General features: G+C 40.7%; 2 protein-coding genes across 7 annotated transcripts in view; one reads left to right on the forward strand and one right to left on the reverse strand.

The window, feature by feature from the left end:
• Nucleotides 1-119: 119 nt before the first annotated feature.
• On the reverse strand, nt 120-13,263 carry LOC121293718 (methyltransferase-like protein 23). 4 transcript variants are annotated; one of them, XM_041216930.1, is made up of 5 exons: nt 12,897-13,263; nt 7,131-7,235; nt 6,289-6,526; nt 2,810-2,894; nt 120-1,125 (listed from the first exon to the last, which is right to left on the reverse strand). In XM_041216930.1, the coding sequence occupies exons 1-5, from the start codon at nt 12,984-12,986 to the stop codon at nt 927-929; spliced, it is 717 nt and encodes a 238-aa protein (XP_041072864.1). In that variant the 5' UTR covers nt 12,987-13,263; the 3' UTR covers nt 120-926. The 4 variants fall into 4 exon arrangements, with proteins under 4 accessions (XP_041072864.1, XP_041072862.1, XP_041072863.1 ...); XM_041216928.1 differs by having other exon boundaries at nt 7,217-7,235; nt 12,897-13,048; XM_041216929.1 differs by lacking the exon at nt 12,897-13,263 and adding an exon at nt 12,856-12,881 and having other exon boundaries at nt 7,217-7,235.
• A 119-nt stretch (nt 13,264-13,382) lies between these two features.
• Nucleotides 13,383-25,018, forward strand: part of jmjd6 (jumonji domain containing 6, arginine demethylase and lysine hydroxylase) — a 40,015-nt gene continuing 28,379 nt past the window's right edge. The window contains exons 1-3 of one of the 3 annotated variants that reach the window (XM_041216923.1): nt 13,383-13,612; nt 22,352-22,558; nt 24,345-24,733. In XM_041216923.1, the coding sequence (XP_041072857.1) occupies nt 13,484-13,612; nt 22,352-22,558; nt 24,345-24,733 (725 nt within the window). In that variant the 5' untranslated portion in view covers nt 13,383-13,483. Of the gene's footprint in view, nt 13,613-21,835; nt 21,872-22,351; nt 22,559-24,344; nt 24,734-25,018 lie in introns of those variants that run through there. The other 2 variants (XM_041216925.1, XM_041216926.1) reach the window with 2 other exon arrangements.

Raw genomic sequence — 25,018 nt, forward strand, 5'->3', positions numbered from 1 at the left:
CCAAGCTGCAGAAGTTACTCTTTCGAATGGAACAAGTGACAAGACTGATGACAAACTGCAACCAATTCAAAATGAGCACCTATTGGCCACTTTTGTTAAATATAGGGAGAAGCACATTGTACTTTGGGAATATGTCCGTTTATTTCAATGAGACACTGTAGTTGCATAATTTAAGCATTTAGCATGCTCTCTTTTAAGAACCGAGAATACGTGGGGAAATGCTTTTTACATGCATTATTTTGTTGTCTTCAAGTGAAAATTTCATTGTTCCTAATTTGAGGGTAATAAAGTATCTCAGTTAAAGCACACACTGAGTAGGTAGACCTTTAAATCAATCAAAGATAAATAAGATTGTTTCTTGTAACTGGACATTGAGATTACAGTCTGTTGCATCAGGAAAAAAGAGCACTTCATATGCTTGAATTCAGAGATAAGGTAGGAAAGGAGCAGGGATTTGGAAGCCGCTACCATCCTATAAAGGCATTTTTTTTAATTGTTTATGATCTTTAAACTGAGTTAAGACTAGGCTGTAGTATCAATACCCAATAGCACTAGTCATCAAGAAATAAATATGAAGCACTTGTTTTGGATCATATCCTCTCCACTGGTTTGACAGGAGAATAATAGGGATAATCAGGAAATATTGGTTTAAAAGCTAATTAATGTATTTTATAAAAGATTTTAAGCCAAACAATTCTACATTTTTATTCCTATATCTTCCATGCCCCCCACACTTTCAACAGCAGAGCTATACTTCAACTAAATGTTTCTACAGTAGATTTTCTACATATGGTGTCTAACTGGAATATTTACAAGGTTTCCTTCGGTATAACCCTGTGCATGTAATTAATTCTGAATGGAAAAATGATAGCACCAACGGAGATTGCAGTCTTTCTAAAATGGTACTTCCAATGAGAAAAACATTGTTATATTTTGCCACTGAACTGGCTGTAGGTTACTGAAGGAATACCAGTCCTTCTGGTGATAATCATCATGTGAACAGTGTGACTTCCAGGCAAACTGGATCCAGCAAGGCATTCTTCATCTGCATTAAATGTTTCTAGTTGAATGTGAACACACTCCATATTCCACTTGTATAGCAATGCTTCGATTGACCAGTCAGCACTGGAAGAGAAATTTAGAAGTTACACTAAAGGAAAATTCTTACAGCAAGGCAATACATATTTCTTATAAACCCAAGTTTTTTTTTTCCACACTTGTTTGAATATAATTAAGTTAAAAGGGATAGTAAAAGTTTGTGTAATATATTGGATAGAGTTCACGATCAGAATAGTGAAGATCAGGCATAATATCCAATTGGTCTGTGTTATGATAGGAATAGTGGAAGTTGATCCTGATAAGAGTTTAGGGTATGGTCCTTGGGCAATAGACCAAGTGCAATAAAAGATATTTAAGATTTGAGTGCAGTTCTAATACAGCTAAAAATTGTTTTATCAGCAAAAATGAGCATTTAAAGTGTTGTGTATTCCACATGAGTAACCGGTTACTAGCTTAAATACAAGTTTTTTAGTAAATAAAATTAAGAAAAACTTTCTGGCATGTCAACAAGCAATTCACCCTATTCTCCAATTCAATACCTCAGCTGAAAAAGCACTGCCTTGACTGAGCAGTACCATGGTAGATTCAACTAGTTCTGTTAAAATATAAATGCAGTCATCTATGAAAAATTTCAGCCTGTTGTGACAAACCATTTATTGTCTTACATTTACAATATCATCTAGGAGTTCAACATAATTAATCAGCATCTAACACAATTGTCTTACTGAATCTTGTTATTTGTTTTAGATGGACAAATTGAGAATTACAAATAAATAGATCTAAGGGGGGAATATCACAAAATTACAATATTTTGGTTTGGTCACACATCTGTAATAAAAACACTTATTTGTGCAAACTGGCTACTATTATTGCCTACCTTACTACAGTGAGCAAGTACCATACTTAAAAAGTACTTGATTTCTTGTTAAATGTTATGATGATATGGAAAGCAGCGTAAAAATAAAAGTTCAGATCTCCAATAGAGTTGATGAGTGATAAGTTATGAAGCTTATTGCATTTAAGCCACAGCTAGACAGCCAATATTTCCTTATAACAGATGAGCTGACAATGAATGTTGGAATTAGCACATGAAGGGAAGAATGAATGCTGATGCCAGGCAAGACTGGCAGGCCTCAATTCCATAAATCTTGAAGCTGCTTTATTAGGTTGGAATAATCAACTCAAAATTATACTTGGCAATAGTGTTTCAGTCAAACATACAGAAAGTTCCTTTTAATTTATTCATTCACGAGATGTGGGTATCGCTGGTGATTGCCCATCCCTAATTGCCCTTGAGTGGGTGATGGGAAGCCACCTTGAACCACTGCAGTCCATGTGGTGTAGATATACCCACAGTGCTGTTAGGGAGTTCCAGGACTGACCAAGCAATAGTGAAGCAACAGCGATATAGTTCCAAGTCCGGATGATGTGCGGCTTGGAGGGGAACTTCAAGGTGGTGGTGTTCCAGTGCATCTGCTGCCCTTGTCCTTCTAGGTGGTAGAGGTCACGGGTTTGGAAGATGCTGTCAAGAGGAGCCTTGGTGACTTGCTGCAGTGCATTTTGTAGATGGTATGTACTGCTACCGCTGCATGTTGGTGGTGGAAGGAGTGACAGTTTAAGGAGGCTGATGGGGTACCAATCAAGCAGGCTGCTTTATCCTGGATGGTGTTGAACTTTGAGTGTTGTTGGAGTTGCACTCATCCAGGCATTAAAAATATTGTTCAGGTGCTTACAGTAATTAAAAACTCACCTGCGTTCCTGATAAGTGGTCCAGAAAAGCATATGTGGATTTTTTTGCATGAGGTAAAAAACAGTTGTTAATATATCCTCGAAGTCTATAAAAAAAATTAATTAAAGACACTTAAAAGGGGTGCTGAATGACATACAGTAATAAGTCATCACAAGGTGCAGTTTCACATTGGATTTTATGGCAAATTTAATTACATTTCAGGAAAAAAAAAGACACAAAAGCAAAAATACTAAAGGTAATAATGCTCATCACTCAAATCTACTCATTATTCAGCCGGTCTGGCAGCATCTATGGAAAGTTTCAGGTCGATGATCTTTCATCTGATATACACAGATGCTGCCAAACCTACTGAGTATTACCAGCATTTTCAGTTTTTATATCAGATTTGAAGTATCCACAGTATTTTAATTTTGTGCTCCAGCTATTCAGCTTGTTGACATGAGTATCTGTGCCTTGGAGGCTAAGAATGTCACTGGTTCAATCACCAGTTTCTGCTGAATGAGCTTATTCCAATTTTCACATCTTTAGGACAAAAAAGCATTGATACTATATTATGAGAGTTTTGTATGTCTATTTGTAAGGACTCAAATGCCCTCTTAGTGTCCATGACCTGCATCCAATTAAACACTTCTATATAATTAACACAGATTTGGTCCTCTTTGAATTTCATTGGTTCATTAAATATTTCTCCTCTTAATTTATATCATTTCTAATCTCATCTTCCATTCTCATGCGAACCAGATCCACCTTCCTGATAAATACTGAAGCAAAATAACTTGAATATTTCTGCCATTTCATTATTGCTGTCTGTGATTTTCATTGAGCATGCTTTAGTGACCTAATTCTCATCCCAACATACTTTTTAGTTGTGTGCCTGTAGAATATTTTTACTATTTTGTTTTGTAATTCTTGATAATTGAATTTCATTGTTCCTCTACCTTACTAACTGTATTTTTTTTATTTCTCTGCTTGTCTCTTCATATTCTCCCTGTCTCCCTTTCCATACCATCATTTTTTCCCTCATATCTTTATTAACTTATGGTGACTCATTAGTGTTTATTTATTGCTTTTTGGAAAAATATATTGTGCAAGACTCTTGGACACCATTTTAAATGTCTCCTATTACTGTATTGAACGATGGTTTGCCAATATGGTCCATTTTGAGAGAGGTTAGAAAACAAACTCCTTTTCAATGTTCAAATCTCGCAATGGCTGTTTCCTTGCCACCTTTTCCTTCAAACACCTTCAGTCATCTCTCCTAACTGTCCTAACGTAACTTGGCATGTTTCTTTTCATCCTTCCCTCGGTAAAGCACAAGGAATGTTTTTGCGTGTTAAAGGCACAGCATAAATGCACATTATTCTTTGTCTTTGTAGGGACTCATTTGAGATGAGGATGACTGACTTCCATTCTGGTTCAATGGGTTCTGAAATGGCTGATAAGTCCAATGTGCCATCTGCAGACTCTACCATGTGTGGGGCAGGTGGTGCTTGGGTAGCTGAGGTTGTGCACGCCGCCATCACAGCTTCCCAGCATGTGCTCCTCTTACCAAATGAGGGATATGAGGTTGTGAAGAACCTGCCAGGAATGTATCTGTGTTTCAGAATTTCAGCAGGAATTCCATCTGTTCCAGGGACTTTGCTGTTTTTCAGTTTTCTAATGGCTTTTTCAACTTCGCTCCAGATGCACGTTCCCAACCAAATCTCTCACTGTGTTTGGTGCCTTCCCAAATGAGCAATGGTCACAAGCTGGGGTCTCCCATGAGTTGACGGGTATGATTGACCTCTTCATGGAGGATTTGAGAACATTCTTAAAATGTTTCTGCTGTTCTCAGGGAATCTCTTGCTACGATCAAGTTCCGAGAAGAGCAGTTGCTTCAGGATTCTGGTGTAAGGCATATGAATGACATGTCTTGCCCAGCAGAATTGGTTTTGAGTAATTAATGCCTTGATGCTGGGCAAGTTGGCTTTGGAGAGAGCTACTGTCCACCTTTCTTGGATGATCTTGCGAAGACACAACCAGTGATAGTTTTCTGGTGCTTTGAGGTGCCTGCTGTAGGTTGTCCATGTCTCCAAAGCATAAAGGAGCTTAGGGATCATTGCTGCCCGATAAACCATGACCTTAACCTCGGGTTTGAGATACTAGTCCTCAAATACTCTCTTCCTCAATTAGCTGAAAACTGAGCTGACCATTGGAGGCAATGACAAATTTTGTCTGCCTTTGTTGATAGGAGGCTCCCAAGATATGGAAAATGGTTCAACTTTACCAGGATCTTGCCATTGAACTTAATCGATGGGATGGGGGAGAAGTGTTTTGCTGTGGGTGCTGGTTGGAAGAGGATCTTAGTTTTCCAAGCATTATGCTTCGAAAAAAGAGTCAATAATGACCTGGAGCTCAGTTTCTGAGTGAGCACCAATACCAGCACCATCTGCATATTGAAGTTCTATGACTGAGGTTGGAGTGATTTTGGTTTTTGATTGATGGCAACGTAGGTCGAAACAGTTTCCTGTCCTGTAGATTATCTTCACAGCTATGGATAATTTGCTGGAGGTGGGATGCAGTGTTTCAGTAAGAAAAATGGAGGAGAAAGTTGGTGTAATGATACAGCCTTGTTTGACCCCAGTTTTCTATAGGCTATGGGCCTAGTGCTGGAAAATGGGATTAGAATAGTTAGGTACTTGTTTGACCGGCACTGACTCAATGGGCCAAAGGGCCTTTTTCTGTGTTGTAGATCTCTTTGACTCTACACAGGGTTTGTGGCGGTTTCATTGGTGATGATCATAGCTTGTACGTCATGGCAGCGTAGACGGAGAATAGTGACAAATTTCAGAGGGCAGGCAAATTTGAGGAGGATACTCCTTAAGCCTTCGTGGTTGACACAGTCGAAGGCTTTTGTGAGATCAAAAAAATTGGTGCTTTTTCTTGCATTTTTCTTGAATTTGCCATGCAGTGAGGATCTTGTCCATCATGTCTTTCAAAGCACAAAAAATTATACTGTGACTTTGGAAGGAGTTCCTTGGCACTGGGAGGAGGCATTTAAGCAGGATGCTTGCAGGTTGACCGAGATGGTACATTGGATAAAGCGGTGATTGGTCCAGCAGTCATCAGTACCTGTCATGGTGCAGGTGCATGTTGTTAAAGTCAATGCAGTTATAAGGGGCAGACAGGAAAGTGGAGTTGAGACCACAACCATATATATCAGCCGTGATCTTACTGAATGTTGGAGCAGGCTCGAAGGGTCAAATGGCCTACTCCTGCTCCTAAGAATATGTTCCAGTTAACCATGAAGAGAAGCGTAACTTCCTATTGAAATTAATAATGCTCCTTCATCTTACTGAACACCCAAGTTATAGACAGTGAAATCCTTTGTGTCTTTTGCCTCCAGGACAAATATATCAGTAGTTAAAATTATTCAGTCAGTAGAAAATATAAAGACAAGCAGAAATACAGGACTGGTTTTGCAAAATTTAAATCTTTACCTTTAGGCTCATAAAACACATCAGAACCCAGAATGATGTCTATCTGTGGTAACAGCACTAGATCAGGAGATATTTGCCCCCAGGTTAAACCGATGACAGACACATCCTCAAGGTTATTAATCTGGCAACTCAGGCGGCAGTTATCCAAGCAATTCTGAATCTCCGCACCATCCGATAAAATCACTCTCCCACCACATTTTGCTGCCACTATCCCAGGTAGGCTTGCACCAGCACCAATCTGAAAACAGAAAATTAATTCCTGCACCATTCCTTATTGATATATATGTAATGATTTGAAAACAATAAGATTCAATTTTCTGTGATTTAAAAGTATTGCAGCTTTTTATTTACAACTGAATCAAATCTTTCGCAAATGTCAATTAACCTAACGGTGCGCAAGAGTTGACAAAAAACGCAAGAGTAATAGGACTAATCTTTACACAATATCAATACTTCAATAAAAGGTAAAATTGTACTTTCAATTTTAAAAATTCTGATGTAATCTTGCTTGAATGTTGGATAAAGATGTTTCAAAAATTCAACTGGCACACTTTTAAAAAAAATGCCAACAGGTTATACTTATTTTTATTCTTTTTGCGAGACTGGCTTAGAATTTGTCAGGTTTGATAACTTTTTAGTAGAAACTTAATTTTTCTTCTGTAGTTGTCAATTTTAAAAGGGATTTCAGTCTTGATCAGCAGCGAGCACACTTATCCTCTTATGAAGCAAAATGACATGGAATTCTCTAACAAAAGTATCTTAATTTATCCCAGATGTTTCCACCTATTTTCTATCTGTTTTTGAAATACTTTTATTATCAAAATCAAATTAATTTATTTTACCTCTAAAATGGCCTTTCCTCTTACTGTATTTCTGTAAAACCATATGTATTGTGCTAGAACCACAGCACATGGCCAAATGTACATACCATATTGGGGATCCAGTACCTGAGGAAGCAACAACAACTTGCATTTAAATAGCACCTTCAACATGGTAAAACATCCCAAGACACTTCACAGGAACTTAATCAGACAAAAATTGATGAACCATAAAGAAAAACATTTGATGACAGGTTATCAACTTGAAATGCTAACTCTCTCTCTTCACAGGTACTGCCTAACTTGCTGAATATTTGCAGGTTGGAGACCAGATGTACCCCGGAAAATGCACTACAAGACCCCTTGGAAGTTTCATTGCTAGGACTTTGTGGGAATTGCCCAGGAAGTTTGAACTCCCTGCTCTCTGGGACACTCCGAAAAACTGGGTTAGAGTTGGGAACTTCAGACAGTTCCGACTTACTTATCTGGGTCGTTGCCCAAGAAATGTTAGACAGAATAAAACCTAGTCTCAATCACCTGGGTAACATACAACTGACCCTCCCCAGTCACTCACACTGAAGCCCCTGATCAGGCCTGGGTAGACCCACCCCCCTTGACCCCTCCTGACCCAACTCCACAGTCACCCACCTGCCATCCTACCCCCAACCCAACTACCACCCTACCTAGTTGCCCACCTGCTACCCTATCACCTTTGCCATCCTACCTATCTGCACCTTATCACCCCTGTCATCCTACCCCCTAATTTACCTTCTCTCCTTAGCTTTTCAAAGAAGCTTTGGGACATTTAAACACTTTACTTACAGAATATGACAGCTAGTGCCATAAAAAGGGTGCGTGGTTTCTGCACTGATTCTCAAAGGTGACTGTATTTTTTTGTCTGATCTGGGTCAGAAATAGGGGTTCAGACCCTAGACGCAAGATTCAGGCCTAGGACTGGTGATCAAACATTTGGTCAAAGACCTAGTATTTAAACAGCATCTTAGAGAGGTGGTGAGGTACAGATGTTTGTATAGGGAGCTCCAGAGCTTAGGGCCTGGACAGTTGAAGCAACAGCTGCCAACGGGGGCCAGAAAATTGGGGATGCATGAGGCCAGATTTGGAGAAGGGAGTTTTTGGAGAATTTTGGGAAGTTACAGAAATACTGATGGAATCGATGGCTAGGCAATGGAGTCAGTGATCTCCAGAAATAACTGTAGGGACACGAAATAAAGCCATTGCAGGAGATTCTCTGGATAGGTAAGCTCCAACTAGACTGGTAAGCTAGGAACCAGGCGAGAGTAGTTCCACTTCACTGGGCAATGAAGGAGAGACATTAAAGGAGAAACAGTGTGGTCAACCATGTCAAAGACTGAAGATAGGTCAAGAGAAATTGTGCATCAGTTGCTGTGGATGTAATTTGTGGCTTTAGTTAGAGACATTTCAGTAGAGAATCAGGTGATGGGGTCTACTCGGGCTTCAGTGAGAGTGATTGGGGAATGTCAGCTGTATAGTTACCCAAGTGATATAGAGTAGGTTTTATTCTGTTTAACATTTCCTGGGCAGCCATTAGAGCTGTGGCAATGTCAGAAACTAGATTGGAGAGATTCAAACATGACGTTATGGGAGGTGCCATCATGTTCAAGAGCTTTGAAAAGAGAGGTTGGAGATAGGGAAGAAGACAAAGGATCATTCTTCTCAATTCTGTTTATGGGATCTTGTATGAAAATTGTCTTTACTTACACAAACAGTGCTTACGCTTCAAAACAAATGAACTATCTTGATCAGCCGTGATTTAATATTAACATTCTCACCTGAGTCAGAAAATTATTGGATTCAAACCCAACTCCAGAAACTTGACAATATTGACAGTACTGAGGAGGTGCTGCATTATCTCTGACGCAGTCTTTCAGGTGAGATGTTAAAACCAAATCCCCATCTACCCTCTCAGGGCATAGAAGATCCCACAGCACTCTTTAACGAGGAGGGGAGAGGACAGAATATTAAGTTCAAGCAGGTTGGTTCAGAAAGTCACGTTACTGTATCCTTCACTTGTTTTTCTTCATTGATCTATATTGCACATGTAGCAACAAGTTTTATAGTACGTCCATCAATGAATAGCAGCAATTCATAATTATTCCAGGATTCAGTGGTGACTTTCAAAAGGAAATTGGATAAAATCTTGAAGGAAGAAAAATTGCAGGAACATGGGGAAAGAGCAAGGGAGTGGGACTAACTGAAATGCTCTTCAAAAGAGTTGGTGCAGATCCAATGGGTTGAATGACCTTCTGTGGGGTAGTATTCCATGATTCATTCCCCAGTTCTTGTTTATTATACAGATTGCTTAACTTTAAAAAAAAAATTCATGGAATTAATTATACAAAATCACAAAATGTAGATGATATCTAGGTGGGATTGTATTACCTTTTTGGAACAATATGTAACCTAAATTAGGAATTAACACATTTTAAATAATAATACAGGAATGCTAAATGATTCAATAAGCAATACAGTACAATTTTATTTTCATTTGTGAAGCTGACTGGAATGTACTTAAGGAAACGAAAATCAGATTACATGGCCAGACATTTGGTTTCCTTCGTATGTATTGCTGATAGAAATGACGTGGGAATAGCCTCATGATTTGATCTGTTGCAGGACTATGTTATTCAGTAACGTTATAACATTGCATCTTTCAGGAAATTCTGTTGTCAAAATAAAATTATTTTATTTATCCAATTGCCAGTTTTGATGTTGCACTCACATAAATCAACAAAAAAAACAGCATTCACTCAGAGGAACAATATGTCGTACAATGATTCTAAAATGGGAAAGCTACGTAATGGGCTCCTTTGATGGATCAGTGGTAACTGCATCCTATGATACAAAACCAGTAAAATATGTTCAGGTACAGTGCTGAAGCTTCCTCAGCACAAGCAAAAATACTTCATTGGGGTGCATATTATCAGCAGCTGCTCCTTTTGTTAGGGTCATTGGAAATTGCAGATTATAGCAAAAACTGACTTTTCATAATTTCACAAAATTGGAATATTAATGTGAATATTGTATTAGCAATCTCCATTGCTAAATTTCATTAACAGCCAACTTTATCAATTCACACAGTAACATTCTTCTCCTTCAACCTTCTCCGCTAACAGACATTTACCTCTCCTCCTTCCCTACAGTATAAGCCTCCCTATCCCCCGAATTTGTACACAGTAACTAGTCAGTGCTGCTCTGGGGGTCTGCTGCAAAAACTGCTGGGATTAAGAATTCTCACTTTCAGCACTGCTGTCTCAGGGAAATGCAATGCAACATGTTCATCACCAAGTCCCATCCGACTTACACGACATCCTGATTTGGAAATATATAATGGTTCCTTCATTACACTGAGTCAAAACCCTGAAACTTCTTACCTAATGGTATTATGGGAACACTTACACCATATAGACTACAGCACTTAAGGGGGTAGCTCACCGACCACCTTCTCAGTGGCAATAAATGCCAACCTTGCCAGAACCCAAGAATTATTAAGGAAATGGCGGAAGCCAGAAATAGCAGTAGTGAATAAGTCCAGAAGCAAAGCAAGAACTCAACAGCAATTAAGTTGCAATATTGAACTGAATTGCATTATTGGTCATAGGAATATACTTTAAACGAATTTGAAACTTTTATTTACAAGGAGGAAACAACTTGTATTTATATATCACCTTTCATAACTTCAAGATGTTCCAAAGTACTTCACAGCCGGAGAAGTATATTTGAACATACGAATTAGGAGCACAAGTAGACCACTTGGCACTTTGAAACTGTTCTGCCATTCAATAAGATCATAGCTGATTCGATTGTAACCTCAACACCACATTCCCGCCATCCCCGATAACTTTTCACCTCCTGCTCATTAACAATCTATCTAGTTCTAGGTATCTAGCTTAGATACCATGCTAGTCAAAATTCAGGCAGCAAGGTGTCACAAACAGCAATGAAATAAATGGCTGAAAATCTATTTAACTGAGTTGGTTGAGAGATAAATTTTGGCCAGAACTCCCTTGCTCTTCTTCAAATAGTGCTATACAATCTTTCACCTCCTCCTGAGAGGGCAAATAGGGCTTTGACTTATTATTGCATACCAAAAATTAGATCTCTGGCAATGCAGCTTTTGCTCAGTTTGAAATGCAGCCTAGATTAGGTGTTCAAATCTAGAATCGGGCTTGAACTTATGCCTTCCAATTTTTAAAAATTACTTTTGTGGCACGTGGGTGCCACTGGCTAGGCCAGAATTTTTATTGCCCATGCCTTAGATTTAAAGGTAATAGTGCTAACACTCAGCCAAGATTAATATCTTGTCACATCTAAAAATATCAAACATGCAAGTGCAGCAAACAATTAAGGTGGGAAATGGTATTTTGGCCTTTATTAGAAGAGAATTTGAGTATTGGAGTAAAGATATCTTACTGCAATCTTATAGAGACTTGGTGAGACAACACTTGAGTAATGAGTGGAGTTTTGTTCTCCTTACCAAAGGAAAGATATACTTGCGATAGTAGTAATAGAACAAAGATTCACCAGACTAATTCCTTAGATGGATGGACATTCCTATGAGGAAAAATTAAATAGGCTGGGCTTTTATTGTTGAGAGTTTAGAAGAATGGGAGGCGATTTCATTCGAACATACAAAATTCTTACAGGGCTCGATAGGGTAGATGAAAGAAGGATGTTTCCCCTGGCTAAGGGCTTTACAGCCAGGGGGCCACAGTCTCAGAATAAGGGGCAGGCCATTTAGGACTGAGAAGAGGAGAAAGTTCTTCACTCAGAGGATGGTGAATCTTTGGAATACTGTCTCAAAGGGCTGTGGAGGTTCAATTGTTGAGTATGTTCAAGACTGGTTTTGATAGATTTCTCCAAATTAAAAACATCAAGGGATGTGGGGATTGTGTGAGAAAATGGTTTTGAAGTAGAAAAATCGCGATCTCATTGAATGGTAGAGCAGGCTCAAAGGTCTACTCCTGCCCCTATTTCTTATGTAAAACATTCAATGTAACAAAACACCGATGGCAGTGACAGTTCAGGGAGGAAAATCTACTTTTGTATAGTATCTTTCACAGGACATTCTAAAGCATTTTATAACCAACGAATTGTTTTTCTAACACGAGTAGAATGTCAGTTCTTTCTGTTGACAAGTGCAGACGTCAAATTGCACCAAGTTACACAAACGGCATGAGATATATGTCCAATTGGCCCGTTTTGGGGGAACTTAAACTAGGAGACCACGCCTGTCTTCAAAAATGGATCATTTTACATCCATTAAAACAGGAGGGGACACCGTGGTGCCTTGGCTTAACATCTCATCTGAGAGAGTCTCAACGATGCAGCAACTTCCCCGGGACAACATTGAAGTGTGAGACTTATAGCAGCTTCACAGAGAAGGGGAGAGAATTCACCCTCGGTCCCTCGACTGTGTCTACACACACTGCAGCTCTCAACACTCTCCCTGCTCAACCAGAAAGGTCAGTGCCAACATTTCCCAGCTCCAAAACAAGCCCAGTCCCACTGGAGGGGTTTGGGGGAAACACAGGTGGTGAACGGCACATGCCGAGAGGTAGCTTGAATTGGCGCTGACAGCAGCGGGCAGCCCTTCCATTGGCTTATTCTCCCAAAGGCTGGCTCAAGGCCTCCAATGAGGGGAAAAGGCACTCAATTAACCGATAAAACCACGATTTGAACTCGTCTTTCTCTTATCTAAGCTACCGACACAGCGCTCTAATCTCCTTCTACAAGAAGTCAGTCAGCCACCTCGGGGACGGAGACCTCCAGCCGCTCAGCACCATCGCTGGGCCGCTCGTCCACAAACACGAAACGTTTCACCGGCGGCAGGCCGCTCATGACGTCGGCGGCATGAACTCTGACCTCACAGACGTCGGCTGACAAGGGGAGGGGGCGTGGCCGCGGCGCTGTAAAAAGTGACTCGGACCCAGATTCACCACATAAAGATTTAAAAAAAGCAAAACACTGCGGATACCGGGAATCTGAAAACGAAAACAAAAGCTGCTGCAAAAACTCAAGCAGGTCGGTGGAGGGGAAAGACAAGAGCCCAAAGCTCTCCGAGTCCGCATGACTCTTCTTCAGAGCATTCAGATTCACCAATCGGGCGCAGCTTCCGCCGCGGGCGGGCCGGACTTCCCCCTCTGCGGTTTGATTGACAGGTCGGTGCGGGGAGAGGGTGAAGATTCTGGAAAGCTTTCCCTCCTCCCCCCAACCCCCCTCCCACCCCCCCACCTCCCGACTCCTCGACAGCCTGTACCTAGACCCCGGGGTGGGGGCAGCGGCTGGCGGAGCCGGCTTTTTAGTAGCGTAGGAGTCAGTGGTTCCGAGTTTAGGAAATGAATCACAAAGCTAAGAAACGAATAAAAGAAGCAAAGCGCAGTGCTCGCCCCGAGTTAAGGGATTCTTACGACTGGACTAAACACAACTACCATGAAAGTTTCTCTTTATCCTTGAGCACTGTCAAGGTAAGGAGCGGCAGGGACCGGGGCCGCCTCACAGCCCCGGGGTCCCGCACACACACACTCTCACCCAGCACGTCCCGCACGTACACACTCTCGGCACGGCGCCATCGAGCTGTCCCTCAGCCCCGAGGAGGTGGCTGCCCTAGTCAGAGAGCGGGATGGGTCACTCCAGTGGAGTGGGGACCTACACAAGGTGGCCTGCTGGTAGCTTTGACTCTCCAATCCCTCCCCTCCCGGCATTGGGAAGAGGTGTTGCTTTGTAGGGAACGGCCGGGTTGGGATCACTTGGTGAGGGAGTGGGGAGAAGGCAGTCCTGTAAGAGAGATTTGATCTGGCGGGCACTGAGGGTGTAAATCTGGGGCTGGAAGCAGGCCTGTGGGGAGGAGGGGGAGAGGATGTGAGGGAGGGAGAGGTGGGGGTGTGGGGGTCACTTTGGACAGGGCAGTTCTGGAGGATGAGATGGGCTGCGGTTACTCGGCAGTCGGTCCAACGCAGAATTCCCGTTGTGGTCAGCAGGGAGCCGCAGTGGTTATTATTGAAGACAGCCCTTGTGGAGAAAGAGTTTTTGAGATGTGGGACTTAGGCTGTATCACCTGGGAAGAAACATAAAATAAGAGCAAAATGCTACGGTTGTTAGAAATCTGAAATCGAGTGCTGGAAATACCCAGCGGGTCTTGAGTCATATTGGACTCAAAACGTGGACTCATTTCTCCACACACGCTGCCAGACCTGCTGAGTATTTCCAGCACTTTCTGTTGTTCTTAGAGAAGAAATAAAGTTTGGGTTCTTTCTGGGGTAACAAAGGAAAAACTGGAGTTGGTTGGGCCCAGGTCTTGTAGAGAAAATGAGTCTAGAAAAATAACCTTAAATGGAAGGCAGTTTCAGTAGAGAAGCAAAGGAATCAGGGTTGTGGCCTCACCAGGGATACAGTAGCATCCAATCCCTAGTGACAAACTTGAGTGTTCAATTACAACATGATTACTTTTGTGAGTGAGTTTATGATTTTTACATTAATGGCTGCAGACTACGTGGGTTAACCCTCCATTTTCAAAATCAGTGATTTCTCTTGTAGCACTGAGTCTGATACTACCTTATAATTTGTTACATAGATGTAGACATTTGCTGTAAGGGAGCATTGTTTGTTTGTGTTACTGCAAGTCAAAAGTCAACACACTGAACTGCCTTGTGTGTAATATGGCAGCAGTAATAACCTGCTTATTCAGTGTCTATTTTGATGCTTATTTTAATCTATCCAATAAAAGAGCTGACTTATTGGCTAGTGTCGTTTTACACCATGTGACTTTTCAGCCATACTTAAAAATAGTCATGACTGACAAGAACCTTGGGATGGATGGAATTAATTCAGTATCACAGAGTCATGCTTTCTAAACTGTCAGGTTGTCCAAATGTACACAAAATCTTTAAACTGGAGAACTAGTTTGGCAATGAGTATTAGAATAAAGCTCAACAGTGTTCAGTTCAAATTCCATTCTTAAGACTCGAGACTGTTACTTCTGCCTTCTGCGATTACAGCCCCCTTCTTGCCTTGTTCGTGCTTCCCAATGTTGACTGCTTCAGCTTTGCTGATTATAACCACTCTCCACACCTCTGTTCACTTGCGAACAAGGCCCTTGCTAGCTGTGACCATACTGTGAATAATGGCCTTGAAAGGAACTTGATGTCAATGCCTTGTCCCTTACTGAAGCCTTCCCAGGTCGCTATGCCTTCCACCACCACCCCTGCTGAAATTGTCATCATTCTGATCAATTTCCTCTTTGCTCTGTCCCATTATTCCCTTGGCACCTTCTCTTCCTTTTGAGCACTTTACTTTATTCTGTCTTTCTTGCCGGTGTTTTTAAATCTTCATTAGCTGCTGCCCACCAAAGCCTCCTTGTGAGTTTCACACTCACACTCCCTTTTCCTTGATCCTTGCATTGAACAACTTCTCAGTCTTTGTGATTTGAACATCCATCTAAACTCACCTTGCCCTCTCTTCTCTGACCTCAGTGCCATCCTGCACTCCTTAAATATCTCAACTCAAATTTGAATCTTCAGATTTGTTAGAGGGATTCATCAGATTTTCTGAGATTGACTTCAGAATTGTTCTGAACGTAGCGGATCTCACTGTCCTACCCGTGGCCCCCCTCATACTTGCCATTTCACATGTCTACTTTTCCCATTGGCTTGATCACAAGTAGGGTCATCTTTGAACTCTTCCTTGTGTCCTGCACCACTCACGTCCCCCTTCCAGTCCCACTTTCTTCTGCATGCATACCTGGAAAAATCTCCCCCCAACTCACTTTTTACAGAACTTTCAAATAATTCTACAAAGGCTATAGATCTCTAAGATTCAGAGGAATCTGGGTGTCCTAGTTCATGAATTGCAAAAATTTAGTATGCAGGTACATCAAATTAGGAAAGCTGATAGAATGTTGTCATTTATTGTGAGAGGGTTGAATACAAAAGAAGGGAGGTTATGCTTCAGTTGTACAAGGCATAGGTGAGACCACATCTGGAGTACTGTGTATAGTATTGGTCTCTTATTTAAGGAAGGATGTAAATGAGTCAGAAGTAGTTCAGAGAAGGTTTGCTAGACTAATATCAGGAATGGGCAGGTTGTCTTATGAGGAAAGGTTGAACAGTCTAGGTTCAAATCCACTGCAGTTCAGAAGAGTAAGAGGCAACTCGATTGAAACATACAAGATCCTGAGGGTCATACGAATTAGGAGTAGGAGTAGGCCCCGGAGCCTGCTCTGCTGTTCAATAAGATCATGGCTGATCCGAATGTAACCTCAACCCCACATTCCTGCCTACTCCAATAACCTTTCACCCCCTTGTTAATCAAGAATCTATCTAGCTCTGCCTCAAAACTATTCAAAGATTCTGCTTCCACCGCCTTTTGAGGGAGAGTGTTCCAAAGATACTCAGCCCTCAGAGAAAAGATTTCTCCTCATCTCTGTCTTAAATGAGCGACCCCTTATTTTTAAACAGTGGCCCCTAGTTCTAGATTCTCCCACAGGAGAAAACATCCTCTCCACATCCACTCTGTCAAGACCCCTCAGGATGGCAGATAATTTAAACCAATATTTTGCATCGGTCTTCATGGTGGAGGACACAATAAACATCCCAAAGATATCAGATAAGCAAGGAGTTAATGGGAGGAAAGATCTTGTAACAGTCTGTATCACGAGGGACAAAGTAATTGACAAACTAATAGGACTAAAGGCAAACGAGTCGTCAGGACCTGATGGCCTGCATCCAAGGGTTTTAAAGGAAGTGGCTGCAGAGATAGTAGAGGCCATGGTCGAAATATTTTAGAACTCATTGGATTCTAGGAGAGTCGAGGCGGATTTGAAAACCGCTAATGTGACGTCCTTGTTCAAGAAGGGAGGGAAACAAAAAGCAGGAAACTAAAGGCCAGTCAGCCTAACATCTGTCATTGGGAAAATGCTAGAGTCCATTATTAAGGAAGAAATAGCAGGACATTTAGAAAAGCTTGACACAATCAAACAGAGTCAACATGGTTTTGTGAAAGGGAAATCATGTTTGACAAATTTGCAAGAGTTCTTCGAGGATATAACAAGCAGAGTTGATAAAGGGGAACTGGTAGATGTAGTGTATTTGGATTTCTAGAAGGGACTCAATAAGGTGCCACATAAAAGGTTATTGCACAAAATAGGAGCTTACAGCATGGGGGTAATGTATCAGCATGGATTGAGGATTGGTTAACATACAGAAGACAGAGAGTCGAGATTAATGGGTCTTTTTCAGGTTGGAAAAATGTAACTAATGGAATGCCACAAGGATCAGTCCTAGGGCCTCAATTAATTACTATCTATATTAATGACTTGGACAAGGGGGCAGTGTAATGTATCCAAATTTGCTGATGATATAAAAATAGGTGGGTGGGCATGTTGTGATGAGGACATGAGGAATTTGCAAGGGGATATAGATAGGTTGATTGAGTGGGCAAAAACTTAGCAGATGCAGTTTAATGTAGGAAAGTGTGAGTCATGCACTTTGGTAGGAAGAATCAAAAGGCAGACTATTATTTAAATGGAGAGAGACTCCAAAAAAGTGCAGCACAGAGGGATCTGGGTGTTCTTGTGCATGAAACACAAAAAGTTAGTATGCAGGTGCAGCAAGTAATTAAGAAGGCAAATGGAATTTTGGCCTGTATTGCTAGGAGGTTGGAGTTTAAAAATAGGGAAGTCTTGTTACAACTGTTTTGGTGAGGCCACACCTGGAGTACTGTTAACAGTTGTGGTCCCCTTATTTAATAAAGGACATACTGGCATTGGACGCAGTTCAAAAGAGATTCACTAGGCTGATTCCTGGGATGAAGGGGTTGACTTATCAAGAATGGCTAAACAGGTTAGGTCTTTATTCATTAGAGTTTAGAAGAATGAGGGGTGATCTTATTGAAACGTATAAGGTTCTGAGGAGGCTTAACAAGGTAGATGTTGAGAAGGTGTTTCCTCTAGGAGGGAAATTTCGAGCTAGGGGACATAGTTACAGAATAAGGCGACACTCATTTAAAACAGATGCGAAGGAATTTCCTCTCTGAAGGTAGTGAATGTCTAGAATTCTCTACCCCAGAGAGTTGTGGAGGTTAGATCACTGAAAGTATTTAAAGAGGAGGTACATAGATCTTTGAAATATTGGGGAGTTGAGGGCTTTGAGGAGCTGACACGAAAGAGGAGTTGAGGCCTGGGGTAGATCAGCCACGATCTTATTGAATGGTCGGGCAGGCTTGAGGGGCCAAATGGTCTACTCCTATTTCTTCTGTTCTTATATTCTAAGGTTTCAATTAAGTCACCCCTTACTCTTCTAAATTCCTGTGGATACAAGCCTGACCTGTCCAGCCTTTCCTGGTATTAGACTAGTAAACCTTCTCTGAACTGCCTCTAATGCATTTACATTTTTTCTTAAATAAGGAGACTGTACACAATACTCCAAATGTGGTCTCACCAATGCCCTGTACAACTGAAGCATAACCTCCCTACGTTTGTAATCAATTCCCCTGTCAATAAATGATAACATTCTGTTAGCTTTCCTAAGTACCTGCTGTAACTACATACTAACCTTTTGTGATTCATGTACTGGGACACCCAGACCCCACAGAGCACTGCAATCTCTCACCATTTAGATAATAAGCTTCCTTTTTATTCTTCTTGCCAAAACGAACAATTTCACATTTGCCCACCTTATACTCCATTTGCCAGATCTTTGCCAATCACTTAACCTATCGATGACACTTTGTAGCCTCCATATGTTTTCTTCTCAATTTCCTTTCCTACCTATCTTTGTGTCATCAGCAAGTTTAGCAACCATTCCTTCCGTCCCTTCATCCAAGTCATTTATATAAATTGTAAAAACTTGAGTCCTCAGCACTGATCCCTTTTGGGACACCACTCGTCACATCCTGCCAACCAGAAAAAAAAACATTTATGCTAACTCTTTGCTTCCTGTGATCTAGCCAATCTTCTACCCATGCCAATATGTTATCCCTTTCAATTTCTGTGATAATCTTTGATGTGGCACTTTATCAAATGCCTTCTAGAAATCTAAATACAGTGCATCCACTGGTTCCCCTTTTATCCACAGCACATGTGATTCCTTCAAAGAACTCCAATAAATTGCTTAAACATGATTTCCCTTTTACAAAACCATGTTGACTCTGTCTGATTGCCTTGAATTTTTCTAGGTGCCCTGCTATAACATCTTTAACAAAAGCTTCTAACATTCTTCCCTATGACAATCTAATGGAACCTTCCCTGAATCTAGGAAATTGTGGAAAATTAAAACCAGTGCATCAACTATCTCACTTGCCACTTATTTTAAGACCTTAGGGTGAAGTCCATTGCAGCCCCAACAATTTGCTCAATACCCCATCCCTTGTGATTGTAATTTTCCTGAGTTTCTCCCTCCCTTCTGTTTCCTAATTTACGGCTAATTTCGGTATGTTACTTGTGTCCTCTATAGTGAAGACCGAAGTAAAATACCTGTTTAATTCGTCCGCTGTCTCCCTGCTTTCCATTATCAATTCCCCAGATGCACTCTGTGGGACCAACGCTCACTTTGCTAACTCTTTTCTTATTTAAATATCTATAGAAAATCTTGCTATCTGCCTTTATGTTACTAGTTAGCTTTCTCTCATGCTCTAATTTTTCTCTCCTTATTAATCTTTTTGTCATTCTTTGCTGTCCTTTATATTCTTTACAATCTTCTGACCTGCCACCCATCTTTGTGTAATTATATGCTTTTTCTTTAAGTTTGATACCTTCTTTAACTTTTTTAGTTAATCAAGGATGGCGGGCCCTCCCCCTGGAATTTCGCTTTCTCATTGGAATGTATATATTCTGTGTATTCTGAAATGTCTCTAAATGTCTGCCACTGAACATATCCCTTGACATATTCCTCAATCTCATCTGCCAGTTCATGTTAGCTAGCTCTACTCTCATGCCCTCATAATTGCCCTTATTTAAGTTTAAAATACCAGTCTTGGATGCACTCGTTTTTCCCTCAAAATGGCTGTAAAATTCAATCATATTATGACCTTCACAGAATAGATGTGGAAAGGATGTTTCCTTTTATGGGGGAATCCCAAACTAGGGATCACTGTTTAAAAATAAAGGGTTGCCCATTTAAGACAGATAAGAAAATGTTTCTCTCAGAGGGTCATGAGTCTTTGGAGCTCTTTTCCTCGAAAGACAATGGAAGCAGGGTTTTTGAATATTTTTAAGGCAGAGGTAGATAGATTCTTGATAATCAAGGGGCTGAAAGGTAATCGGAGGCAGGTAGGAATGTGGAGTTGTGGTTACAAGCAGATCAGCCATGATCTTATTGAATGGCGGAGTAGGCTTATGGGGCCGAGTGGCCTACTCTTGCTCCTAATTCGTATGTTCATATGATCTGATTGAAAGTGCTATAACACCACTACTACCAGGAGGCGGTAATTATGCCTGAATCAATATCTCTGTAGTTTCTCATCCATTGCCCTTCAAATGCTGTGTGAACTTCAATTGTCAATGGACTCTTTGTGCTGAGGACCCTATTTCCACTAATTTCCTTTACTAGCCCCCAAGCTACAATACCTCTCTTCCAGCTAAGTGGGGTGTCCCTTGTATGGTTCTACTCTTTCCTATCCAGCTGTAGCCAGGGAATCTTCAGCAATGTCTCCTCTTCCTGCTTATGCATTGTTGGCTCTGGAGCCCCACAGGGATCTATCTTTGGCCTATTCTTATCCATCATCTACATCCTTCCGCTTGGGAACAACATTCAAAGACTTGATGTCCAGTTCCACTAGTATGCTGATGACACCCAGCTCTATCTCACCACCACTTCTCTCGACCCTGCCACTGCCTCTGTTGCCAGCCTTCTTGTTTGACATCCAGTCCTAAATGAGCCGCAATTTCAAACCATAAACTCCATTTCTTTGCCATTGATTCCATTGCCTTCCCAGGCCATTGTCTTGTGTTGAACCAGACTGTTTGTCACCTCAATGTCCATTTTAACCCTAACCTGAGCTCCAAACCTATATATTCTTCATAAAGACTAGCTAGTTACATGCTCATTCCATTGCCTGTTTCCGCCCTACCATAGCCTGTCAGCTGCTTAATACTTCATCCTGACGATTATTCACATCCTCCACCCTTCATAAACTTGAATTCATCAAAAATTCTGCTGCCAATACCTCAAGCAACATCAAATCCCATTCACCCATCACATTTGCTGACCTGCATGGTTCTCTGTCCAGCAACACCACCAATTTAAAGTTCTCATTCTTTCATTCATATCCTTCCATGGCCTTCCTATCTCTGATCTCCAACCATCTGAGAACTGCATGTTTCTCCAACTCTGGTCTGTTATTCATCCCCTACTACTTTTGTAACATCATTCTCAACTGTGCACTCCCCTGCCTCGGCCCTAATCTCTGAATTTCCCCTCCGTACACATCTCTCTCATCATTTAAGACCCTCCTTAAACCTGTCTCTTGGTCCAAGGTTTTAGTCACCATTCCTAATATCTTCTATGACTCTGCAAATTTTGACTCGGTTGAAACACTGTACATTAAAGTTGCTATATAAATGCAAATTGTTGTGAAGTTGGATGATGGATAGAAATGGGTTCTAAATGTGGGAGCCTCATTTGGACAACTAACATTTTACATCTTGCCCCATCTGTGCCCTCCCTCTTTCCTTGGTTCAGTGACACAAGTTGATAAGCCTTCTCGGAACAATGAATTCCTTTGGGAATCTGGTATGTTTGTATTTGGGTGGGGTGATACAACTTTAGTTTCCTCTGTTGCAGTGATCTCCATGATAGGGCCCAGCTGGGTGTGTCCAACTGCTGTCGATTTCAAAATTCATATTTTCTTAGTCTTTAGCAACTCTATCACCATTCTTTAGCTTAGAGATCACTTGCATTAGAAAATTATAATAGTTAAATTTCTGTATCTTTCTTTTTCCTCACCAATGTTTCATTCCATTATTTTCCGTTTGAGGGGTTTCACTGCTTTCTGGAGTACACCTTGATAAGCATTAGTTGTCCTCAAGAATTTTACAGCTCAGCAATTGGCCATTCAGCCAAACAGCTTAATGCCAGTGTTGATGCTGTATACCAATCTCCCAGGTAAAGCTTATTATCATGAACCAGCCCCTGCCCCAGCAAAAAATGGCTAATCCGGCACTGACTGGGGCTTAGTCCTGGCATGAACTTCTATACTTCTCATTGAACCAGGGTTGGTCATCAGGCTTGCTGGAGATGTGGAGGATATGCTGGGCCTTGAGGTTACAGATTGTGGTGTATGCAATTATAGTTATTGAGGTCCATGACACAATGGAGGGTGTTCTCAGTGTAAAGATAGTTGGCCTTCCAAAGGAATTGTGCAGTGGTCTCTCCTCCAAAGCTGCTATGGACAAATCTGCAACAGATAGACTAGTAAAGGTGAGGCCATGTAGGTTATTCCCATATGTAGGTTCTCTAACCACTTTTTGCAATCCTAATCTGGCAGCTACGTACTTCAAGATCCAGTCAGTGTTGATACTATGGAGCCACTCTTCTTGATGGACATTCAATTTAATCACCCAGAGTATGTGATGTGCCCTTGCCAACCTTTTTTAAATAGGGAGGAGTAGCGATTCATCAAGTGAAAGAGGATGGTAGCTGGTAATTTGCAGGAGGTTTCCTTCCCCCGTTTGATCTAAAATGTTGAGGACTCCCACGGACACTCCCCTGACTGCATATCACTGCCACCATTTCTATGGGTCTGTCCTGCCGGTGGGAAAGAACCATTGTTTCCTCTAAGCTGCATGGCCATGCCGTGGTCCCTTTATGATGTGTGGCCACATGGCAGTCTTAAAGCGACTGTGCAGTGGAACAAACTGGCTACGCACAGCAAAGGAAAATTAGAGGGAATATTGGACAGTGTATATTTCCAAATTTTTGTAATCTGAATTTAAATTCTCAAACTTCTATAATTTGAACTATCATTCTCTGAATTATTTGTCTAGGCCTCTGGTTTACTAGCTTAGTAGCATAATCACTTCACTACTTTATCCAATTGATTAAGCATTTTCCATAAATTAACTGGAAACTTTTTAAAAGCTCACCTGTTATAATGTGCAAAAACAAATGCGGTAAACTCAAAATATAATAATTTTTATTCACTGCTTTCATTTGGTAGTAACCCAGTAGACAAGCTAACGAACCTGGGATCTTCCTTATCTATATGACTCACCATATCTGGTAGTGTACTTACCTGCCATGCCATTAAAAGAGACATGAATTTCAATCTTAATTTTACATTACCAATTATGCACAGTGTCACAAACTATTAGAGCAGTTAATACAAACGAAAGCATTTAACTTAGGTTCTATGACTATCTGTAGGTTGAAAAAGATTCTTTAATCTATTGATCTATTTTAATACAGATTTGCACATTAATATATTCTAGTGAGTAGTTTTAATAAATTGGTAACAATCTATACTGGTGATTGTTGAAAACAATGTTGCAGTGTCTTTATACTTTTAATTAGATCCCCTAGCTTTTGCATGATTTGAAAACTGAATTAACAAGCTGGTGATTTGTAATGTCATTAAAGGCCAGCTAAAAGGGTTTTTGTGCAAAGTTAAAATCAACAAAACAGTTGGTTGGAAAGAGGATGCTGCAGTTGGGTGTTTTGGTGTAATTGCGCCCACTCTCCATGCAGAGCAAGATTGGAAGAGGCTTTGGCAACTCAATCCCTGTCTTAGGAGATATCAAGTGGAAAAATTATGTATCTTAAAAAATTAAACTCATGCAAGATAATTTTTGAACAATAGCCAAATTGTATATTAACCTATGAGCGGTAATAAATTGATCACAAGCACTGCAATCCAATATTATTAGCTTGGTGCAGTAATGAATTGCAGGAGATGGGAGGAAAATATATGCATTAAAATATGCATATAAAAATTGCATGGAAATTGCAGGAAACAATATAACAACATTTTTTTAAATGCTTGGAGGATAAATGATAATTCCAAGGTCCCTGTTGTTTTCATTGAGAGATATATATCAAAAGTGTAAGAAATCCATCATTTCCAACTAGAAATCAGTATTGTACTTTTAAACAAGTGGAAGATATTTTTATGTTGCCTGAGCTACCTCACTGCAATGGCTCAATCTGGATTTCCAAGTTGCCAAAGTCAACCTGATTTATGTTGAATATATTTTTCCTGTTGTTGCAGGACAATGTAGAAAGGATAGATGCCCTCCATACATCGGTTGAAGAATTCATTGAGAAATATGAAAAACCATATAAGCCTGTGGTGGTGTTAAATGCTGAACATGGGTGGGCAGCACATGAAAAGTGGACGCTGGAGCGATTAAAGCGCAAGTATAGAAATCAGAAATTTAAATGTGGGGAAGACAATGATGGCTACTCTGTTAAAATGAAAATGAAGTATTATGCCGACTACATGGAAACGACGAAAGATGATAGCCCTCTTTACATTTTTGATAGCAGCTACGGGGAACACCCTAAAAGGAAGAAACTGTTAGAGGATTATGAAGTGCCAAAATATTTTAAGGATGATTTATTCCAGTTTGCAGGGGAAAAGCGGAGACCTCCATACAGGTAACAGCACTTAAAATGATTAATTGTTGGAAAGCTATAATGTAGATCAGTGTGTACAGAGTGATTCCTCTTGTATCCCACAGCTTTCATGGTGAATTTCTAGTATGACAGAGCGAGCCTTAGTTGGAGAGTTCGTTTGGAGCCCTGGAGATCGACATTGCATTCAACCAAAAGTAAAATAATGAGCTGTGTTAAATGTAGGACAGTAGATGCTTGTGTAGCACGTCATCCACCCAGCTGAGTAGTTAATAAATCTTCCCTTTTATCAGACAAATCAGAAAACTG

This window comes from Carcharodon carcharias, chromosome 22, assembly GCF_017639515.1.
Source record: "Carcharodon carcharias isolate sCarCar2 chromosome 22, sCarCar2.pri, whole genome shotgun sequence".
In the NCBI taxonomy this organism is placed as follows: Eukaryota; Metazoa; Chordata; class Chondrichthyes; order Lamniformes; family Lamnidae; genus Carcharodon; species Carcharodon carcharias.